Source organism: Mustelus asterias, chromosome 20 (genome assembly GCF_964213995.1).
Source record: "Mustelus asterias chromosome 20, sMusAst1.hap1.1, whole genome shotgun sequence".
NCBI lineage: Eukaryota > Metazoa > Chordata > Chondrichthyes > Carcharhiniformes > Triakidae > Mustelus > Mustelus asterias.
In genome coordinates, this window is record NC_135820.1 from 54,059,463 (window position 1) to 54,081,597 (window position 22,135).

Genomic DNA, 22,135 nt, shown 5'->3' on the forward strand with positions numbered 1-22,135 from the left:
GGCAGTTGTCCCTTGGGTAAAATAGCCCAATGTAGAGTTATCACTTTATCTATCATCATCCGCCCCCTTATCTACCATATTTTGTTCCTCATAACAATCAAACGGACAAGTACGTGAGGTGCAGGGGCCTCTTCACCTTCTACTAATTGCAAATCTGCAAGTTTATAATCAGTACTGATTGACCAAGGTGAATGTACCCAAGTAAATTGACTATGATATTGGAGAATTATTGTCTTCCCGTCACATCCTGTTATTGACCAGACCTTTTCACTACTTTTGACTCTCTTTTTTAGTATGTTAAATCCCCAGGATTAAAGTTTACTTTTGACCCAGACCTTTTCACTACTTTTGACTCTCTTTTTTTAGTATGTTAAATCCCCAGGATTAAAGTTTACTTTTGATGCCACAACCAGTGAATCCTCTTTTCCAATCCAAAGGAAGTTAATCAACTGAGCATCATCTTTTGTGCTGGCACCCTCTTCCACATATCCACTATATGTGGGGAGGATGCTTTTTTTCCCCCAATCAATGGTCTCAATTGAGGCTTGTTCATATTATTCCTGTATTCTGATTCTCTGCTTACAGCCCATATTAAGCAGTCTGATTACATCCAGACTCCAATACTGAAGCATCTGGATCATGTATTTTCTTGTCTCCATCCACCTCACACCTCCTCCAATTCCAGTTAAAGCAAGTTCTGTTAAATTTAAACTAAAGTCTCCAACATTTGGGGTGTGATCTTACTGTCCATTCACGCCACGCTCCCGCTGCAGCGAAGACAGAGATTTTGGCGACAAGTCAAATCTCCATTCACTGCCAGGGGATGGGAAAATCCTGCCTGTGTAAAAGAATTTTTTTGAATGACATCTGCCTTTCTCAGTGTCAGTTCCCCTCACACTTTTGGTCATTTTCCATCACAACTACATTTATGTTGTATTATTAATTGTATGAAATTCTTGTAATAATGTTTGCTTTTTTAACAGGGCTGTCATTGTAGCTCATGTTTGCATCAGCGGTACTTTTTTCTGCCTTTTGTCATGGATGCCAACCTTCTTCCATGATTCGTTTCCTGAATCCAAGGTGTGTTGTCTCGAGCCTGTGAATAATATCTAGTTCTTTATAAGATATAATAATGAATTAAATGAACTATATTTTGCCAAAAAACCCTTCATAACATTGTGTTTTATATGTGGCAAGATAGTATTTCTCACTAAAACAAGATCTTCAAGAATATGTCTCCAAGCGGTACGCAGGGATGGCCTAGTGGTATTATCGTTAGACTATTAATCCAGAAACTCAGCTAATTTTCTGGGAACCCGAGTTCAAATCCCGCCACAGCAGATGGTGGAATTTGAATTCAATAAAATAAACCTGGAATTAAGAATCTACTGAAATCGTTGGTGATTGTCGGAAAAACCTATCCAGCTCACTAATGTCCTTCAGGGAAGGAAACCTGCCGTCCTTACCTGGTCTGGCCTACTTGTGACCCCAGAGCCATAACAATGTGGTTGACTCTCAACTGCCCGCGGGCAACTAGAGATGGACAATAAATGCTGGCGAGCCAGCGACGCCCATGTCCCACGAATGAATAAAAAAATTCAATTTGTTGGCTGTCATTGCAAGAGGATTTGAGTACAGAAACAGGTCCCTCAACGTGGTCTTTAAACTTTGATGCTCTGATGCTCCCTGCGATCCTGGAAGATACACAATCGATTTAAATTGCTTTACTTCTAAGCTATCCGCAATTTCCCTGAATAACTTTAACATAAAATTGGATCCTTGATCACATGCCATCCCAAGGATTAGTCTGGTGTACCTTCACTGCACTCCATCTCCAGCAAGTATATCCTTTCTGAGATAAAGAGACCAAAACTGCACACAACATTCCAGCTGTGATCTCATCAAGACCCTGTACAGCTGCAGTAAGACATCCCTGTTTCTGTACTCAAATCCTCTTGCAATGACAGCCAACATACCACTTGCCTTCTGCCTTACTGTACCTGCATGCTTCTTTTTCAGTGGCTAGTGGACAAGGACACCCAGGCCCCTTTGTATGTCAGCATTTCCTAATTCATCACCACTTACATAATACTCTGCCATTTTGTGTTTCTCTATCGGAAGTGGATGACTTCACATTTATCCAGTTATATTGCATCAGCCTTATAATTGCCCGCTCACTCCATTTGTCTAAATCACTTTGAAGCCTCTTAACATCCTCCTCAACATTCACATTCCCACCTAGTTTCATGTTGTCGACAAACATGGAAATATTTAATTAGGTTCCCTCATCCAAGTAATTGATGTATATTGTGAGGGACCCCATTACTCACTGCCTGCCACTTCAAAAAAGACCTGTTTGTTCCTATTCTCTGTTTCCTATCTGCTAATCAATTCTCAATCCACGTGAACATATTATGCCCAATCCCACGTGCTTTAATTTTGCACACTAACCGCTGATGTGGGACTTTATCAAAAACTTGCTGAAAAATCAAGTACACCACATCCACCGGTTCACCCTTATCTATTCTGCTAGTTCCATCCTCAAAAAGCTCCAATAGGTTTGTCAAATATGATTTCCATAAATCCATGCTGACTTTGTCTAATCCCATTGATAATTTCTAAATCTCCTGTCATCACATCCTTTAGAATGGACTCCAGCATTATTCCTATTATTGATGTTAGGCCAACCAGTCTGTAATTTCATGTTTTCTCCCTCCCTCCTTTTTAAATAGTGGGGTTACACCACTCTCCAAGCTGCCAGGACTGTTCCAGAATCTACAGAATTTTGGAAGATGACTAACAACATTTCCACTCTTCCCATGGCCACCTCCTTTAGTACCCTGGGATGAAGATTATCAGACCCTGAGGATTTATTAGTTTTCAGTCCCATTAATTTCTCCAGCATGATATTTTTTAGTGATATTAATTCTCTTCAATTCCTCCTTCTCCTTGGGCCCTTGGTTCTTTAGCATTTTTGGGAAGTTGTTTGTGTCTTCCTCTGTGGAGACAGAACCAAAACAGGTATTTAATTGTTCTGCCATTTCCTTGTTCTCAATTATAACTTCTCCCATTTTGGACTGTGAGGGACCTACATTTGTTTTCAGTAATCTTTTTCTTTTTATATACTTATACAGTCTGCTTTTATGTTACTTGCAAACTCTCAATTTTTCTGCTCTTAATCAGTCTCATGTCCTCCTTTGCTGAATTCTGAACTGCTCCCAATCCTCAGGTTTGCTGCTTTTTCTCGCAACTTTATATGCCTCCTCTTTGGATCTAATACTAACCTTAATTCCTTTGTTAGCCATGCTTGGGCGACTTTTCTTGTGTTTTTAACGCCAGAAAGGAATGTACAAGTATTGTCATGCATACATTCATTTCTTAAATATTAACCATTATCTATCCACCGGGGGTGGCATGGTGGCACAGTGGTTAGCACTGCTGCCTCACAGCGCCAGGGACCCGGGTTCAATTCCAACCTTGGGTGACTGTGCTGAGTTTGCACGTTTCTCCCTGTGTCTGCGTGGGTTTCCTCCGGGTGCTCTGGTTTCCTCCCACTGTTCGAAAGATGTGCTGGTTAGGTGCATTGGCCATGCTAAATTCTCCCTCAGTGTACCCGAACAGGTGCCAGAGTGTGACGACTAGGGGATTCTCACAGTAACTTCATTGCAGCATTAATGTAAGCCTACTTGTGACACTGATAAATAAACTTCATGCCTTTCAATGAAGTTCCCCAATCTATCTTAGCCAAGCCAAGCTTCATTGCTTCGTAGTTTCCTTTGTTTAGATTTTTGTTTAGGTTTTGTCTGATTTTCACTGATTTTCCTCTTGCTAGGCGTAGTCTGCAGCATTTGAAGTTGTTTACCTACTCAGGTTGGTGCGATTTCTTGGAGAATAATACATTTTTGCTTCATTTTGATTGTCAGATTCCAAGAAGCTGCATTCGCTTGGCATAGTCCCTGATAAATTATTACTTGATGGTATATAATTTTGGAAAATGACAGCAGAGTACTCAAACCTTATGAGCTTTGTGCAAATGCAACAATGGAGCTGAAATTTTAAAATGCATTTGTACAGTTCATAATCTCTTCCTGGCACCAGACTCTAACTTTCCTATTTGACACAGCCAACATGGAGCCTTAAGTACAGAAATTGCATGATTTTGTGAACATTAATTGCAGTGCACACCTAATTTGCTGCATACTCTACCATCAGGCCATGCATTTTATCAACTGCTCAAAATCGGAGATTTATTCACCTTGGTGCAGTGGAGTTTGGTGTCTATTTGCCAGAATCTACATTGAGAATATTGTTATCATATCTGTCGGGGTTGCTCTTTGATTCTGAAATGTGCATTAACTTTATATAATCTCTCTTGCGCTTCCTTTGTGATTGGAAAAGAGAATGCATTAGTATAAACAGGTGAGCAGTTGACAATATGGGAGTTGTTGATTATAATTATAGATAGTCATGGACAATCAGATGCTGAGATTGAATAAGTGATTTCTGAGTTGAATTCGATGACGCACACTCTGATCGAGAACTGACTGTGTTCTACCTTTATCTTTCAGGGTTGGGTTTTCAATGCAGTTCCCTGGGCTGTTGCAGTCCCATTCGCATTATTTGGTGGCACTCTGGCTGATCATCTGATCAACCTTGGTGAGATACTAATTCAACCTGACTCGATACTGTATGAATCAGTCAAAAGAAATGGATCGCAAAATAATCTTCCATTGAAAATAATAGAAGATCCATATCTGCAAGTTGAGTTTTCGTGGAATAACAGAATTGTGGAATTTATTGTCGCCCTCACCCCCTGCTAACCTTAATATATCAATATAAGTTGAGTTGAGCTCTACTTATATGAACGGATTCAAATCAATAACTTTCTCATTATGTATAGCTAATTTATGTATAGCATTGGCATAGGGGCGGCACGGTGGTACAGTGGTTAGCACTGCTGCCTCACAGCGCCAGGGACCCGGTTTCGATTCCCAGCTTGGGTCATTGTCCATGCGGAGTCTGCATGTTCTCCCCGTGTCTGCGCGGGTTTCCTCCAGGTGCTCCGGTTTCCTCCCACAGTCTGAAAGACGTGCTGGCTAGGTGCATTAGCCATGCTAAATTCTCCTTCCAAACAGGCGCCGGAGTGTGGCGACTAGGGGATTTTGACAGTAACTTCATTGCAGTATTAATGTGATACTACTTGTGATACTAATAAATAACCTTTAAAAAGAAACATAAACCTATGACTGCATGCTGCTCCTGCATCCACCCTTTTCAAAAAATTAATGATGTCTTTTATGAACCAACTGGCTTTTCTAACAGGGAGCACTGCTACTCATGTGCCCCAGACCTTAACCCTTCTTCACCCTGATCTCCATCCATATTTGGCCCTTTCAGACACAGCTTAATTACCTCATCAGACAATGCACAGTACCATGGATATCACCTGATAACATTTGTTCAGGAGTGGTGCGGTCAGTAACAGAACCACTTGCAATTATCTACTCCTTAAACCATCCAAACCACTTGGCAAAGGGGGACATTGGACACACAACAAGGATTACCAAGTACATTTCTACTGTGACGGTTTTGACGTTTCCCTTTCCATTTTCCAAAAAGAGTAGTTATGAACTGTAAACATTTTTAATTATTCCGAAACAATTGAAGTTTGAAGAACAGATATATTTTTATTATTGTGATAAGCAACTTGGATCTATTTCCAATTTTGCTTGAAAAGATAATCAATTATGATGTATTTAAATCTGTTATGGATTCTTTAATTTGATTCATCTGTAATTTGTTCAAACCAGTGTGGTAAGATTTTGATGTCATAAATGCTTTGAGTTATTAACAAGTCACTGAGCTAAAAGGGGAAAAATACCTGTCAATGTTCGAAAACTGATATGAAAGTCAAAAAACATGCTAAGATTGTATTGAATTCAGTCGAAGCAAACACTTGACAAAACATTACTCATGGGTGAAAAATGCATACAATTATTTGCCAATAATGCAACGTTTTGTATTTTATGATATTTGCACTACTTTTTTGCCCTGTATTTTTTGTATTTACCATATTTGCCCTGTATTTTCTAGGGTTTGACACCGCCAAGGTACGCAAGTTAATGCAGGTATGATGACTAATAAAAAATGTTGATTTAAACATTTTGAAAATAGTTCAGCTACGCAAGAGAATAGAAATAAAACAGTTTCTGGCGTTTTGTTTTAAAACAGGTGATTGCCATGGGATTATCGAGTATCTTTATCGAATTACTGAATTACTCAGGCAGCTATTACCAAGCCTTAATATTTATGTCAGCTAGTATAGGACTCCAGACCTTTAGTCACAGGTAAGCTAAGATTGCTTGTGTTAAATTTGCAGGCCAATTGTTAGGTTCTATAATATATAATACAAAAATATTTTAACATGTTAGCTTTGGCTCAGAAGTTGTGCTGTCACCTCTGAATAAGTGGGTTGTAGGTTCAAACTCCACCCGCGGGTACTCCCTCAGTATCCCACTGGCAGAGATGCTATCTTTCGGATAAGACACTAAACTGAGGCTCCATCTCAAGTGGACATCAAAAATCTGATTGCATTATTAAGCAGACTTTTCACTATGTCCTGTTTGATAACAGCTAAAACAGATGATTTGGTCATTTATCTCAGTGTTCTTTGTGGAACTCTGCTATATGCAAACTGGCTGCCACGTTGCCCAACCACAGCTTTTCAAAAAGATATTTAATTGCATGTAAAATACTTGGGTATGAAAATCTTTATTTTCCTGTATATGAATAATGAACATTGACTGGGATTTTCCAATCTCATTTGCCTCACCGCCGCTGCCAGTGAGAACAGAGAATTTAGCGTTCGGCCAAAACTCCATTCACTGCAGCGGGACTGGAGAATCCATGTCTTGGAGAGGTTGGGGATTTCTGGCCATTACCTTTGTTGCTTGGTGCAAACTTCATAACCTTCCCGCTCATTTGGCTAAATCAGACCTTTATGTAATCGTAACACGATTTTTTGGCTCGGCACTGATTGACTATCCAATATTTCTTCATTCCACTGCTAACATCACCCACCAGCATTTTTGCCTCAGTCCATTGGTCACTTCTTCATTCTTTTGTCTCCTCCAGACTTGATTATTCCAGTGCTCTCCCGGGCAACTCTCATGATGCACCCACCCTTCATAAAGTTGACATTGCCAAACACTGGGAGCTGAAGGGTGGGGAGGGTGGGGGGGGGGGGGGGGGGTGCGCACGGTGGTGGGATGGTGCCGACAGTGCCAAACTTCAGGGTCCAAGGGCTGGGTGGGGGCGGAGCTGGGGGTTGTAAATAGCGGCCAGACTGAGCATTAGTTCTGAAAGACTGGCTTTTAAGAAAAATTGGAACCATCAGCTTGAGCGTTCCAATTGTTTTTTTTAAAGCCGGTCTTTCAGGTCAGTTGCACTGAGATAGGAACTGCAACTGCTGCTTCTGACTGCAGGAAGCTTCGTGGTCAGATTTTAAAAATTGTTTCTTAAAAAACCTGCCAGAAACCCAAAAAGCTTTCTGAAAGTTAGAACGATATTCAACTAAAAACACTCAGCTGACAGCAACTGTGAATATGAGGAATGGGGAGGGTTGTGGGGTGAGGGAAGGGAGTCGGAAGCGATGGGTGGGTAGAGTAAGGAAGTGGGTGGGTGATGAGGGGTGTGGTGGGGTGGGTGGAGTATTGGGGGTTAAGATTGTGTTGGGGGTAGGGGTGGGAGGGTCACTTTTAAGATTTAGTACCACAATATTGAATACTTTATACTTCTCAAAATTCCATTTTGAATTTGAACCCGCATGTAAATAGCAGTCTAAAAATTTATTGTGCTCTAAAATAGACACAATTCTGAAGACATGCTGTGTTGATATACCACAGAATCTGGTTCTCATCAAAATAAACATAAGAAAATAAAAACCGGGATTGACACAAAGCAAGATGTTGACTCGCTTTCCCCTGTTTTATTACTCTTGCAAAGTCTGGGAATGAAATTGCTATTTGTCACTAGGAAATTATTGAAGAAAAGTTTTACAAATCTCTACTCCATCCTAGGTTCATCCCAATTAATCTGTAAATTCACAGTGTACAACACAATTTGTATGAAAGTTTATACACCGTGTATCATTCTTCGAAAAATTAAGAACAGCAACACAATTTGTATGAAAGTTTATACACCGTGTATCATTCTTCGAAAAATTAAGAACAGCAACTTAATTTACATTTTTCCTGAACTGCTGGTAGATGTCTGATTGACAAATTGTGGAGATAATATCATTAGTGTAATAGGAGCACATGCCATTTATGATATATTGTGGGTTGGCACCAGAGAAGTCAGGAGGTTGCATTAGCTACAGTTTTGTGAATGTAGTGATTTTTTTTGTCGCCATTTTCCTGACACCAGTTGGTTGCTCTGTGATTAATTATCTTTAGAGAATCAGCATCAGCCCTCCAATTTTACCATTGTTACAGTCACTCATGGGGAAGGTAGTGGTGGTGTACTGGTATTGTCACTGGACAAGTGATCTAGAGACCCACAGTAATGTTCTGGGGACCCGGGTTTAAGTACCACCATGGCAGATGGTGGAATTAGAATTGAATTTTAAAAAATGGAATTAAAAGCCTAATGATGACAATGAAACCATTGTCGATTGTTCCAGTTAATGGCCTTCAGGGAAGGAAGTCTGCCACCCTTACCTGGTCTGGTCACCTGCTGCGATTCTTGATCAACAACAATGTGGTTGACTCTTAAATGCCCTGAAATAAGCAGCCGCTCAGTTGAGTGAAGATGTAACAGGTTCAAGATGCATGTATTTAGAATGAATAATCTATTTAGAGGGATTGCAAGATTGTTGGAGGTACTGTTTTTCAGCAGATATGCCAGGATTCCATCTGCCCTTTCACTTGACATAAAAGGTCTCCTGGCACCATGCAAGGAAGTACTAAACTGGTATCCTATCCAATGTTTAATTCTAATCCATCAAATTAGATAATCTGGTGATTTATTTCATTGCTGTTTTTGTGCAAAATGTGATTTCCTTAAAAAATAACATTTCAGCGATCGTTCATTGTCTGTGAAGTGCTTTACATGTCTGGAGGACATGAACAATGCTATGTGAGCGCAAGTCTTTCCCATAAGAATCACAGAACAGAAACCCTGCAGTGCAGGAGAGGCCATTCGGCCCATCAAGTCTGCACCGACTCTCCGAAAGAGCACCCCACCTCGGCTAAGTCCCCTTCTCTAACCCTGTAATCCCACACACTGCCAGTCCACCGAACCTGCACATTTTAGCCTCTAAGGGGCAATTAAGCATGGCCAATCTGCACATCTTTGAACAGTGGGAGGAAACCGGAGCACCCGGAGGAAACCCACACAGACGCAGGGAGAACGTGCAGACTCTGCACAGACAGTGACCCAAGACTGGAATCAAACCCAGGTCCCTGGCGCTGTGAGGCAGCAGTGCTAACCACTGTGCCACTCTCATGTCACGTCTGCCTAAGATGGATAGGGATGATTCCATGACACTAATTTCTCCTCAGACAACACCAGTGAGAACAGTTTATCTGGTCATTTATTTCATAGATACATAAAAGATAGGAGCAGGAGGAGGCCATTCGGCCCTTCGAGCCTGCTCCGCCATTCATCACGATCTTGGCTGATTGTCCATCTCAATAGCCTAATCCTGCTTTCTCCCCATAACCTTTGACCCCATTCGCCTCAAGTGCTATATCGAGCTGCCTCTTGAATACATTTCATTTGTTTTTTGTGAGATCTTGCTGTGTCCATGGGCCGCCACATTTCAACAACAGTTGTACTTGAAATAATCCATTAGTTGTTTTAGAGTGCCTGAAAATGTGATAGATATATACCAATGCTAGCTCATTATTTTTGTACAGATGGTGGCAATTTGTATTCACAAATGATTTAAAATAAAGTTGAGTTCCAACTTTAATATTGAGTTTCTGAAAACATAATTAAGAGCTTTTGGCTGAAGGCTTGCGAGCTGTATTATTTGACCCAAGTTTAAACCAGATCAATATATTGTGCAAAAATTGAAGTTGAAGAATTTAATTGTTCCTCCTTTATTTTACCAGTGGGGTATCCGTTAATGTTCAAGATTTAGCACCCTCATGTGCTGGCGCACTATTTGGTAAGTAGCAGTTATAAATGAGTCTTGTCTAGGTGTAAAAGTCGTATACATTCTGCCATGTTAACAAATTTATATCAGAGGTGGTAAATAGTAAAGGGAGTTATGTATATCCTTCAACATTGGCGATGCCATCTATAGTTAGAGCCAATTGTCTAAACTCTCAATTAATATACTTCAGCCGCTTCACTTTCCTTCAATCAGTAACTCAGAAGTTGGGACATTTGTTGATGGTTGCACAAAGTTCAGAACCATTTGGAACTCCTCAGATACTAGAGTTGTCTGTGTTCATCTGTAGCAAGACCTGGACACCATTTGCCCTTGGGCTGATAAGTGGCAAGTAACATTCGCGCCACACAAGTGTCCGGCAATGACCATCTCTTACAAGAGGGAATCTAACCATCTCCCCTTGACATTCAATGGTATGACCATTACTGAATCCCCAGTATACCAGGGTTACCACTGACCAGAAACTGAAGTGGACCAGCCATATAAATACTGTGGCTACATGAGCGGGTCAGAAGCTGGGAGTACTGTGGTGAATAACTCACCTCCTGACTTGCCAAAACCTTTCCACCATCAACAAGGCTCAAATCAGGAGTGTGATGGAATACTCTCCACTTGCCTGGATGAGTGTAGCTCCAGCATAACTGAAGAAACTCAACACCATCCAGGTAAAGCAGCCTGCTTGATTGACACCCAATCCACTGTGTTAAACATTCACTCCCTCCACTACTGATGCACAGTGGCAGCAGTGTGTACCATTGACATGGTGCACTGCAGCAGCTCACGAAGGTTGGATTTGTCCTGCTCCTTGTATGAAGGACATAACTGGGCAATTTTCCAGATTGCCCTAGATGCCAGTATTGTTGCTGTACAGGAACAGATTGGCTGGAGCTGCAGTTAGTCCCTAGGCAAAAGTCTTCACTACTATTGCTGATATATTGTCAGGGCCCATAGCTTTTGCAGTGTCTGAAAAGAGAAAATGTGCAGGGCTATGGAGAAAAAGCAGCAGAATAGCATCGTATGAATTTCTGGGAGAACAGACCCATTTGAATTTCTCCCTCAGAGAGCGAGTACTGACACATTGGAACAACCTGTTCCTGTCCTCTTGAAGTCTATTACTATCAAATCCACAAATACTCCTAAGTTTTGATATTTATAGATTTTGAAATTATGCCCTGTACACCCCAGTCTAAGTCACTAATTCACATCAAGAAAACCATGGTCCTAACACTGATCCATTGTACATTGACGACATTGGAACACTGTTCAAATCTAAGTAATGAATCAGACATTAGAATGACTGCCTGTGACTAGATTGGATTTTTTTCATTGTTAATAGCAAATGTGCAATCTATCAAACATTAATTTATTTCTGCTAATATTTAAAAGCTACAATTCAACAAAGATTCCTATACTCAGATTAGTTTGCAGTGATGCAGTGAACATGTGTTTTGTAAGATAATTCTGGTTTTAAGATTTTTCTATCTGTACCAATTGCCTTTGGCCTAGTTTACTGCCCAAAGTCTGTTCTAAGATATCCATTGATGGGCTCCACACCCCAAACTTTGCGCTGGAAGTGTGAAGCCCATCCTCATTTATAATCAGCCCCCTTAACTCTGTATCACTTTCCATGGATGCTGTAAATTGGTTAATTACTTTTGTGATCTAAATTAGTCGCAGTATAGTGTTATGACCAAATTAACAGGGACAGGTTGAGTCATCTCTTTGTCCCACTTCTGAGTTGGTTATAACAGAGTTTGAATTTAAATTGGAGGTGACATTGCCAATTTGGTATATATACAACTGTGCATAGCTCAGTGCAAGAAATAAGCCAGCCACTTTCCTTAAGTTAACAAGTAAAACGATAATCTTCTTGCTAAATCTCACTCAGACTAAATGCAGGAATTATTAACAAAAGGTTTAAAATGACCAGCTACCCACTAATGCAATAACAACATCCACACAATCCTCCCTCAGGCATGAAAAAAAGAACTCAGCAGGGTATCAGCAGTTAAAACGTGCCCAAGTAACAAATATAATCAGAAAACAATGATTCCACATTGTCCATAGGCTTGTTTACTGATGGGTCCGTTTCCACAATGAGCAGGCAGGTCCCCAGTCATGGCTGGTCGATTCAGAATTCTCCTTTAATACCTCTAAGTTTGCAGCAATGAGATCTTCTGGTTGTTTTTTTTTCAAATCACAAACAGCTCAGCTTTGATGAGGGAGACTTCCGAAGAAAGAGATGGGGTAAGGCTGTTGCTCCTGTGACAGTCTCTCTGAGTATATAAAATCTGCTATCTTTTCACCCGAGAGCTGGATCTCATGATGTCTCTCTAAGAGCTCCACAGATTCTGTGTCTCCTTAAAAAGCAGCCTATGTCCTTCATAAATGTAACAGAGTAGCAGAGTAAGTCAGTGCCCTTTGCAAATGTAAAGTGTTCTTTTCAAAAAGCTGAATATATTTGTATGTCCAGCCGATGACATAAATTAATATTTTATGTAACACCTTTTCATAACAATAGTATCATTATTTAATCATGCTCCTCGAAGAGTAAATTTAATATAAGTGAGTCTTTTAACTTGTATATTTTATTCATTCATCATAGGTGTTATGAACACTGGTGGAGCTTTAGCCGGTTAGTATATTTTTTAACTTTTACATTTTGGTTACACTGAGCTGTGTATATTTGGATTAAACTCAATGGGCTATAATTTCCTGACTCCCCAGCATTGGATTTGGGGGTACCTCAAAAATGTGCTGGGGAATCCCTCTCGGAAGGTGAGGGTTTACCCAACAATCATCCAGAAGCGCTAACTTTCCCTGGCCAATTGCACTGCACTTGGAACCGTCCGACAAAGTGATTTAAATCACTAACTTCGGATGGTTCTGCCAGTGATACACTAATAATTACTTGAAAAGAGTTAGAAGAAATAAGAACACTTCTAACTACAGCGTAACTATTTTAAATAGCCAGACCGAGCCCCGCATGGGATTCTGCCAGAAGCCCTAGGGACTGCCCCATACCCAATTAAGCATCCCACTCCCCACAGCATTCCCTAACCCCCCCTCCCCCACGACCTAATCCAGCCCCCAACTGACCCATCCCCTCCGACCCTCATCCCATTCACTTACCTTAGACACTTTCCTTCTCTCTGGCTGTTATTTTCAATGGGACATTTAAACTCCCCTTAACGGCAGCTAGTGCCATTAAAAATGGGGATATCCTCATTCACTGCTTCTTTTACACTTCGATGTCGAACCCAGGGACCTGCTGTGCTGCCTGGATTGCATCTGACTCAGGAAGGTCGGGCGACACGGATACTTAAGAATTTGAGTGCAAGTAAATTGGTATGGAGTGGCAACCTGCCACTGATTACCACTCTGAGGAAGCTATAGCCATTAAGTATCTTTTAAACTCAAAAGTATAGGCTCTAATATGTTAAGACAACCGCTGATACACCTATCTCTACAGCTTTGGAATTTGAACTTTTAAGCATACAGATGTCTCCTCGCATTCTGTCTGTCTACAAGAATGACACAGAATATGTATAGCACTGAATCAGACTTGACAATCCAACTGGTCTGTGCCAGTGTTTATACTCCACAAGCTTCCTCCCATTCCTAATTACCTCTTCCACCCTGCTACTAGCTCCTTCTGTTCCCTTCTCTCTCTCGTGAGCATCTGGCCCACTGTTAAGTGTGTCATTGCAATCTGCTTCAGGCATTCCATGTGGCAGCATGTCCCACATTCCTCAATGTTTTCTGTGTAAAGAAATGCCTCCTAAATCCTTCAGTTGCTCTTTTAGTAGCTTTAATATTTATGAAACCTTGTTCTGTATTCGCCCACTAGTGAAGATAGTTTCTCCACATTCACACTATTGAATCCCTTGATATTTTCAAAGACCTTCCCCAGAGAATAAAGTGCCAGCTTATATTGGATCTTATGTTGAATAATCTGCAGTCATGTAGTTTTTGAGAACTGCAGAAAGTGTGTCTGTGTGTGTCTGTGTGTGTGTCTGTGTACCACGGCCATCCTTATAAGCTACTGTGAATGTGTGATGCTGTAATGCCCCGACACTCAGAGGTTGTGTCATGCTCCTTATTTTCTGCCCTATAGTACATTGTGCCAAATGCTTGAAAGACAGCTGGCTGCGCTGCTGTGTGGATAGCAAAAAAGAAAGTCTATTATGAGATTTTTCTGGCATGATATACACATAGAAGCATAGGGAAAAAAAGTAGGCCATTCGGCCCATTGAGTCTGCTCTGCCATTCAATGTGATCATGGCTGATCCTCTATCTCGACACCTTACTCTGGCCCTCTCCCCTTACCTCTTGGTGCCTTTGGTGTCTATAAATCTATCTGTTTCTTTCTTAAATATAATCAGTGACTTGCCCTCCACAGCCTTATGTGATCAAGAATGCCACAGTTTACCATCCTCTGAATGAAGAGGTTTCTCCTTATCTCTAAATAGCCTACCCCATACCCTGAGACTGTGACCCCTTGTTCCAGACACTCCACCCCCTTACCCCAGCAAGAGAAAACATCATCCCTGCAATCAGTTTGCCCAGCCCAGTCAGAATTTTATACATTTCACTGAGATTCCCTCTCATTATTCTAAACTGCAGTGAATACAGGCCCGGTTGACTCAATCTCTCCTGAAATGATAATCCTCCCATCCCACAAATCAGTCTGGTGAATGTTTGTTGCATTCCCTCCATGGCAAGAATATCCTTTCATAGATGAGGAGACCAAAACTGCACACAATACTGGGCAAGTGAGGTCTCACAAGACCCTGTATAGCTGCAGTAAAAGATGCTTGCTGCTGTACTCAGGTCCTCTTGAAATGAAGAATAACATACTATTTGCCTTCATACTTACTTGCTGTACCTGCTTGTTTGCTTCTAATGACTGGTGTACAAGGATATCCAGGTCTCTTTGTACATCAGTATCTATCGCCATTTAAATAATACTCTGCCATTCTGTTTTTCATACTGAAGTGGATATCCATATATCCGCATTATACATTGTCTGCCATGTATTTGCCCAGTCACAACTTGTCTAAGTTACCTTGAAGCCTCTTTGGGGCGGCACGGTGGCACATTGGTTAGCAGTGCTGCCTCGCAGCGCCAAAGACCCGGATTCGATTGCCGGCATGGGTCATTGTCTGTGCGGAGTCTGCACATTCTCCCTGTGTCTGCGTGGCTTTCCTCTGGGTGTTCCGGTTTCCTCCCACAGTCTGAAAGACTTGCTGGTGATGTGCATTGCCCGTGCTAAATTCTCCCTCGGTGTACCCGAACAGGTGCTGGAGTGTGGCATCTAGGAGATTTTCACAGTGACTTCATTGCAATGTAAGCCTACTTGTGACACTAATAAATAAACTTAAACTTACTTCCTCGTCACCACCCACATTCCCTAGTTTTATGTCATTAGCAAACTTGGAAATATTACATTTGATTCCTTCATCCAAATTGTTGACATATATTGTGAATAGCTGGGGCCCAAGTTTTGATCGCTGTGGTAGCCCACTCGTCACTGCCTTCCACTCAAAAAAAACTATTTATTCTCACTCTGTTTCCTGTCTGCTTACGAGTTCTCAATCCATGCCAGTTTGCTCTCAAGTGGGACTACATTAAAAGCTTTCTGAAAATCCAAATACACCATATCCACTGCTTCACCCTTATCTATTCTGCTAATTACATCTCAAAAAACTCCAGTAGGTTTGTTAAACATGATTTTTCTTTCATCAATCCGTTGAAATTTTCTAAGCGTCCTGTTATCACATCCCTTATAATGGACTCTAGCATTTTCCCTACTACTGATGTTAGGCTAATCAGTCTGAAATTTCATGTTTTCTCACTCCCTACTCTTTTACATAGTGGCAAATACATTTGCCATCCTCCAATTTGCCAGGACTGTTCCAGAATCGACAGAATTTTAGAAGCTGCAACCAACACATCCAATATTTCCATTAGGCCCTGGGGATTTATCAGATTTCAGTCCCATTAATTTCTCCAACCTTTTTTTTAGTAATATTAACTCCCTTGGATCCTTGGTTCTTAAGCATTTCTGGGAAGTTATTTGTGTCTTCTTCTGTGAAGACAGAAATAAAATAGTTGTTTAATTGCTCTGCCATTTCCTTGTTCCCGATTATAAATTCTCCCATTTTGGACTGTAAGGGGCCTAAATTTGTCTTCTCTTTTCTTTCTTTTTATCGTCATAAAGAAGCTTTTACAGTCTGCTTTTATGTTACTTGCAAGTTTGCCCTCATACTCAATTTTTCTGCTCTTAATCAAGCTCTTTGTCCTCCTTTGCTGAATTCTGAACTGCTCCCAATCCTCAGGCTCGCTACTTTATCTAGTAACTTGATATGACTCCTCCTTTGATGTAACGCTAACGTTAATTTCTTTTGTTAGCCATGGCTGGGCAATTTTTCTCGCTTTTTGCACCACACTCTCAGGCAGTGCATTATTCCAGATTCTAAACATTCCTTGCAAGAAAAAGTTCTTCCTCATATCACCATGACTTCTTTTGCCAAATACTTTAGAACAGTACCCTCTGGTTCTCGATCCTTCCACCTATGGGAACAGTTTCTCCTTATCCACTTTGTCCAGACTCCTTATGATTGTGAGTGCCTCTATCAAATCTCATTTTAACACTACCTTCTCTAAGGAAAAGAGTCCCAACTTCTCCAATCTCTCTAGGTAATTGAGGTTCCTCAGCCTCAAACTATTTTTGCGAAATCATCCTGCGCTCACTCTTAGTGTCTTCACATTCTTCCTAAGCTGTGGTGGTCAGCACTAGACTTGATACTCCAATCTGGACTGAACCAGTATTTTATACAAGGTTAACACAACTTTATCACTTTCACTATCCTCTAAAGTCTTGAAGAATGGGAGATGATCTCCTCGAAGATTACAAAATTCTTGCATGGCTTGGCAGGGCAGATGCAGGAAGGAGGTTTCCCCTGGCTGCAGGGTTTTAGAACCAAGGGACACAGTCTTAGAATAAGAGGAAGGCCATTTAGGACTGAGATGAGGAGGAATTTCTTCACTCACAAGGTGGTGAATCTTTGGAGTTCTCTACCCAGAGGGCCGGTCATTGAGTATATTCAAGATAGGAATGAATAGATTTCTAGATATTAAAGATATCAAGGGATATATAGTGCAGCAAAATATTGGTGAGGAAGATGATCAGCCATAATCCACTTGAATGTATCCTCTGTTCCTATGTTTCTATACTTTTATATTCTTAAAGTTTATGATGCTGTATGCTTTATTAATCACTCTCTCAACTTGTCCTGCCACCTTTAGTAATATATGTGCATAAACATCTAAGTCCCTCTGCTCCTGCAGCCCATTTGGATTGTACCTTTTATGTTATATTGCCTTTCTGCATTCTTTCCATCAAAATGGATCACCTCATACTTCTTTGCATTAAATTTCATCTGCCGCTTGTCTGCCCATTCTACTAACTTGTCTATATCCTTTTGAAGTTCTGTACTATCCAATACACATTTCACAACAGCTCCAAATTTTGTATCGTCTGCAAATTTTGAATCTGTGCCCTGTACACCAAGGTCTTGGTCATTAATATATCAGGAAGAGAAGGGGTCCCTGGGGACACTGACTCCTGGGGAACTCCACTATAAATCTTCCTCCATTCTGAGGAAGGAATCTCTTTTTAGAATCGATTTGCACTGGACTGTAGTTGTACTGCGCCTGATTTAGAACTACCAGCTGGAGATGGACTCAGCCCTCCTGACTCCACTACATGTGGGAGTCAGATCACCGACTGATCTTCCACATTTTGATACCAATCTTGTGTTCTTAGAACCATAGAACCCCTACAGTGCAGAAAGAGGCCATTCGGCCCATCGAGTCTGCACCGACCACAATCCCACCCAGGCCCTATCCCCATATCCCTACATATTTACCTGCTAATCCCTCTAACCCTCATATTTTACCCACTAATCCCTCTAATCTACGCATCCCGGGACACTAAAGGGCAATTTAACTTGGCCAGTCAACTTAACCCGCACATCTTTTGGACTGTGGGAGGAAACCGGAGCACCCGGAGGAAACCCACGCAGACACGAGGAGAATGTGCAAACTCCGCACAGACAGTGACCCAAGCCAGGAATCGAACCCAGGTCCCTGGAGCTGTGAAGCAGCAGTGCTAACCACTGTGCTACCGTGCCACCCGTGTTGATACATGTGAAAATCATATCCTATAAAAAATCGCAGAAGTAACAATTGTGTAGATTGCCAGAGGTTTGCATTGAGTTTTGCGCCTATGCATGCTTCCTCTATTCCACAATCACCAACATTGTTAATCTTATTTTCTCTTTGTTCCAGGTGTTATTTTAGTGTACTTTGCAGGTTACCTCATAGAAACCTCAGGATCCTGGCCATCAGTTTTCAACCTGATCAGCATAGTCAATGTAATGGGCCTTTCTATCTTTGTCATTTTTGGCCAGGCAACGCGGGTAGACATTTAAGTAATTATTTCATACTAAATTAAATTCTAAAGTTACTGAACATAAAGGGGGAAAGAGGGAGATATACTTTTTAACTGTATAGGTTCCGAACAGTGTTTTTTCTGGGATCAAGGAACTTTTAAGCTTATTATTGTACTTTCGTTGATGAACAAGTTGCTGCTGAAGTCCTGTTTTGAACAAAAGCAGTACTTAAATATACACAAATTGTCTATGCTATTTTTAGTGACTTTATTTGTTGGAGAGATACTATTTTTACATGAATAGAATATTTATCAGAATGTAAAAATATAAACTTGTGACAAAATAAAATGAATTCTATTTGTGACTTCTCAGAAGATGAGATCCAGATCACGTATTCTTAAAAGATAGAGAAGCAAGGTTAAATTCAGGAAAAAATGTAGCTGGCCTACGCTTTGATCTTTTCATTGTATCAGCTGACTGCATGCTCATAGAAGCACACGGAACCCTTGTTTCCAGGTAGCATATTCTAATATTAGTAACCCATATTAGATTAACAGCAGTCTTCATGTCTAAGTTTTTCAGTTTACACGTATCCATTTTAACATTCCAATTCTTCTCATAATAACTACATGCTCTTTAGTTCATTGCAAGAATCTTCTTATATGGCACTTTTTTTTAATCCTAGTTGAGTATTTCCACAATTAGGTCAAATTTAAATGTCTTGGGCCTAGTTCTCTCGTGGATTATTTTTCAAGACCTCCATATTGTTATGCATTTAAATGTTGGGCATTGTTGATTACAGTATGTGAATTGCCTTTTATCAGTTCTCCTTGATAGAATGACTGGCTTAAACGTGGCTGCATTCGGGTATCCTGAATCTTATGGTGTTTGCATGTAGTATTTTCTGACTGTCAGTCTGTCAACTCAGTGAGGTACAATTTATTTACAGGTTCATGTGTTACATGTATGCTGGGTCATAGTGCGAATGGAATGTTTGGCATTTGTTTTTCACGATTGAAATGTGAAATGTTTAAAACTTATTTTGGCATGTTTCCGTCTCTCTCCTTGTACAATGGGAACAGCAAATCCACCCTTGGCGAGCTTGAAATTAAATTAAATTATAATATTTGATTACCGCATAAGATAAGAATGATTAGTTTAAATCTGCAGTGTTTGTATTCATTAATGCCTATATATCCAGAATCAAATGTTTTATGTTTAAATGTTATATATAATTACATAATTACTCAACTTTAGGTTGCATTGCAATTATAAGATGCTTAAAAAATAAATGGTTAGTTTCTAAATCATTAACTCCGCAGGATAAAAAAAATTATCTTTGGGCTGAGTTGAAAATACATTTATTTTGTAAAATATTGATGGCAATAAAGTTTGAATATCAACATTTTATCTTTGTGTTGCTGGATGTACAGTCTGTCCAATGACCTGTTAATTCAGATTTCCAAAGGTTCGAAATTTATAATTGATTCTTAATGCTTCATTCAGAAGAACATAAGTTCATAAGATAAAGGAACAGAATTAGGCCATTCGGCCCATTGAGTCTGCTCCGCCTTTCGATTATGGCTGATATGCTCCTCATCCCCATTTTCCTGCCTTCTCCCCATAACCCTTCAACCCAACACCTGGTTTATGATTTGAAAGTGTGCTCAACAATTTAATCAGTTCACCGACTGAACTTCCAAGTTCTTGAAGCATCTTGAAGAAACCCACCGAAATCGGAGTGCTCGGCCAGTCTTTTTATAACGACCACAAATTGAGCAATGGACTCTCCTTCCAGCTGTATCCTTTTATATCAAAACAAAAACGTTCCGCTATCATTATTGGCTTGGGTACAAAATGGTTCCCTAACACCTCTCACAGTTCCCGAAAGGCTTTCTCTGCTGGCTTTTCTGGCTGCACCAAACTCCTTAGCGAAGCGAACATCTCATTCCTTATGGTGCTCAAAGAAACAGCTACAACCAGGTCTTCACCACTTTCTGTGCCTTTAGATGAAAACGTTTGGTATACAAGGTCCAACTTCCTGTTTCCTCATTGAACGGTCCCCTCGCTCCGCATTGATTGGCCATTTTCTCTTCCCGTCAGCGGGAGTTTTTCCCACCATTAGTGTTTCAGTAGCCACTCGCAGCCCGACTGCCCGCTCTTCATGCCAATCGCTCACTCACCGACTGTGCTAGTAATACTCTCACTACTCTTCCCGTTGACTGTAGCCCGAGTCCCCTCACGACCGCTTCCCACCCAGTAGAGTACTCCCCCCTTTTTATTCTAGCTGTCAGCTGTAGCTCGAGTCCCCTCACGGCCACTGCCTTCAGCCCGTTTCCCGGCCAGTATCTTTTTTTTTTGAGATGTCAAATGCAGCCTGAGTCCCCTCGCGACTGCTTCCCCTCAGCACTTGGTCCGTTCCTTGTGAGCCCAATCCACTACCTCGTCAATTTGCACCGTTTTCGAACTCGGGGCGACGCTTAATTTACTGTCCTTTCTTCCAAAAATTGGTGCTAACACACAGTCTGCGGGCCTTGACTCAACTCGTCGCCAGTTATTATGTTTGAGGTCTAATTATGGGCTCTAAAGAGACCACGAGGTAGGTAGGTGTAAATCAATCAGGAACAGTTTATTCATCGTCTCAACAGATGCATGGTCAGTACAAGACTGACTCTAGCAAGCTCCACCCAGGGTGGAGCTTGTTCTCTCTTCCCGTTCATTCTCAACTACATACATAACAATCTCTCAGTATAAAATATTGCTAAGGAATGCGTGAAGAGAATCCACTCATTTTACCTCCTAGAAAGTTTGCAAAGGAGGTAAATTCTGTCTGCCTTGCCTGGGCTGAATATAGGCCCCTCGAAGGGGCAGATTTGACACAATCCCATTTTCCTGATCTCGCATTCACTTTTTTGATTGCTGTAATTATTTCTTAGCTTCAATCACTTACTACTGCTTATCACCGTCCGACTAGACTTAATAATAGTCTTTCCCTTGTGTTTCTGCAACTTGAAACTCTGATGCAAATCTAATCATCATGTGCCGAATCGCAATGCTTGAATATCCTTTTCAGAGCAGGCAAACCCACCGGAAACAAATTCATGAGACATATGTTCTTACACCATTGTGTTCTATTGCTTAACCTATTAAAATAAAGATGTGCTCTATACAGTGCTGGCATATACAATGGATTTTCACTTCAATGCCTATGTTTTTGTTATCTGTCAAAATCTTTGGTGTCTTTTGCCATGAATGGAGGAAGCAAAATGTTTTAGCATTAATGGAGCATTGTACAGCGCGTAAACACTTATTTTCTTTTATCCCCTCAAAAACCTTTTATATTTTTGAAAAGAATCCCCTTATGTTTGCCTGTTCCAGTTAAAAGGCCATTTCTTTTAGCCTTTCTTCTGAACTATGACCATTGATTCCTGTAAATATACTAGTGAATCTGTGCTATACCTCTTCCAACATCCTGCCTAGAATGGGATGCATTCAA

General features: G+C 40.8%; 1 protein-coding gene across 4 annotated transcripts in view; it reads left to right on the plus strand.

Annotated features, from left to right (window-relative positions):
- The window catches only part of slc17a9b (solute carrier family 17 member 9b), a 58,622-nt gene extending 39,308 nt beyond the window's left edge, over positions 1-19,314 (plus strand). For all 4 annotated transcript variants that reach the window (XM_078236566.1, XM_078236567.1, XM_078236565.1 and 1 more), the window contains 7 exons: positions 984-1,080; positions 4,569-4,656; positions 6,094-6,128; positions 6,232-6,347; positions 10,119-10,174; positions 12,786-12,815; positions 18,536-19,314. In XM_078236566.1, the coding sequence (XP_078092692.1) occupies positions 984-1,080; positions 4,569-4,656; positions 6,094-6,128; positions 6,232-6,347; positions 10,119-10,174; positions 12,786-12,815; positions 18,536-18,678 (565 nt within the window). In that variant the 3' untranslated portion in view covers positions 18,679-19,314. The remainder of the gene's footprint in view (positions 1-983; positions 1,081-4,568; positions 4,657-6,093; positions 6,129-6,231; positions 6,348-10,118; positions 10,175-12,785; positions 12,816-18,535) is intronic.
- The last annotated feature ends 2,821 nt before the right edge of the window (positions 19,315-22,135 follow it).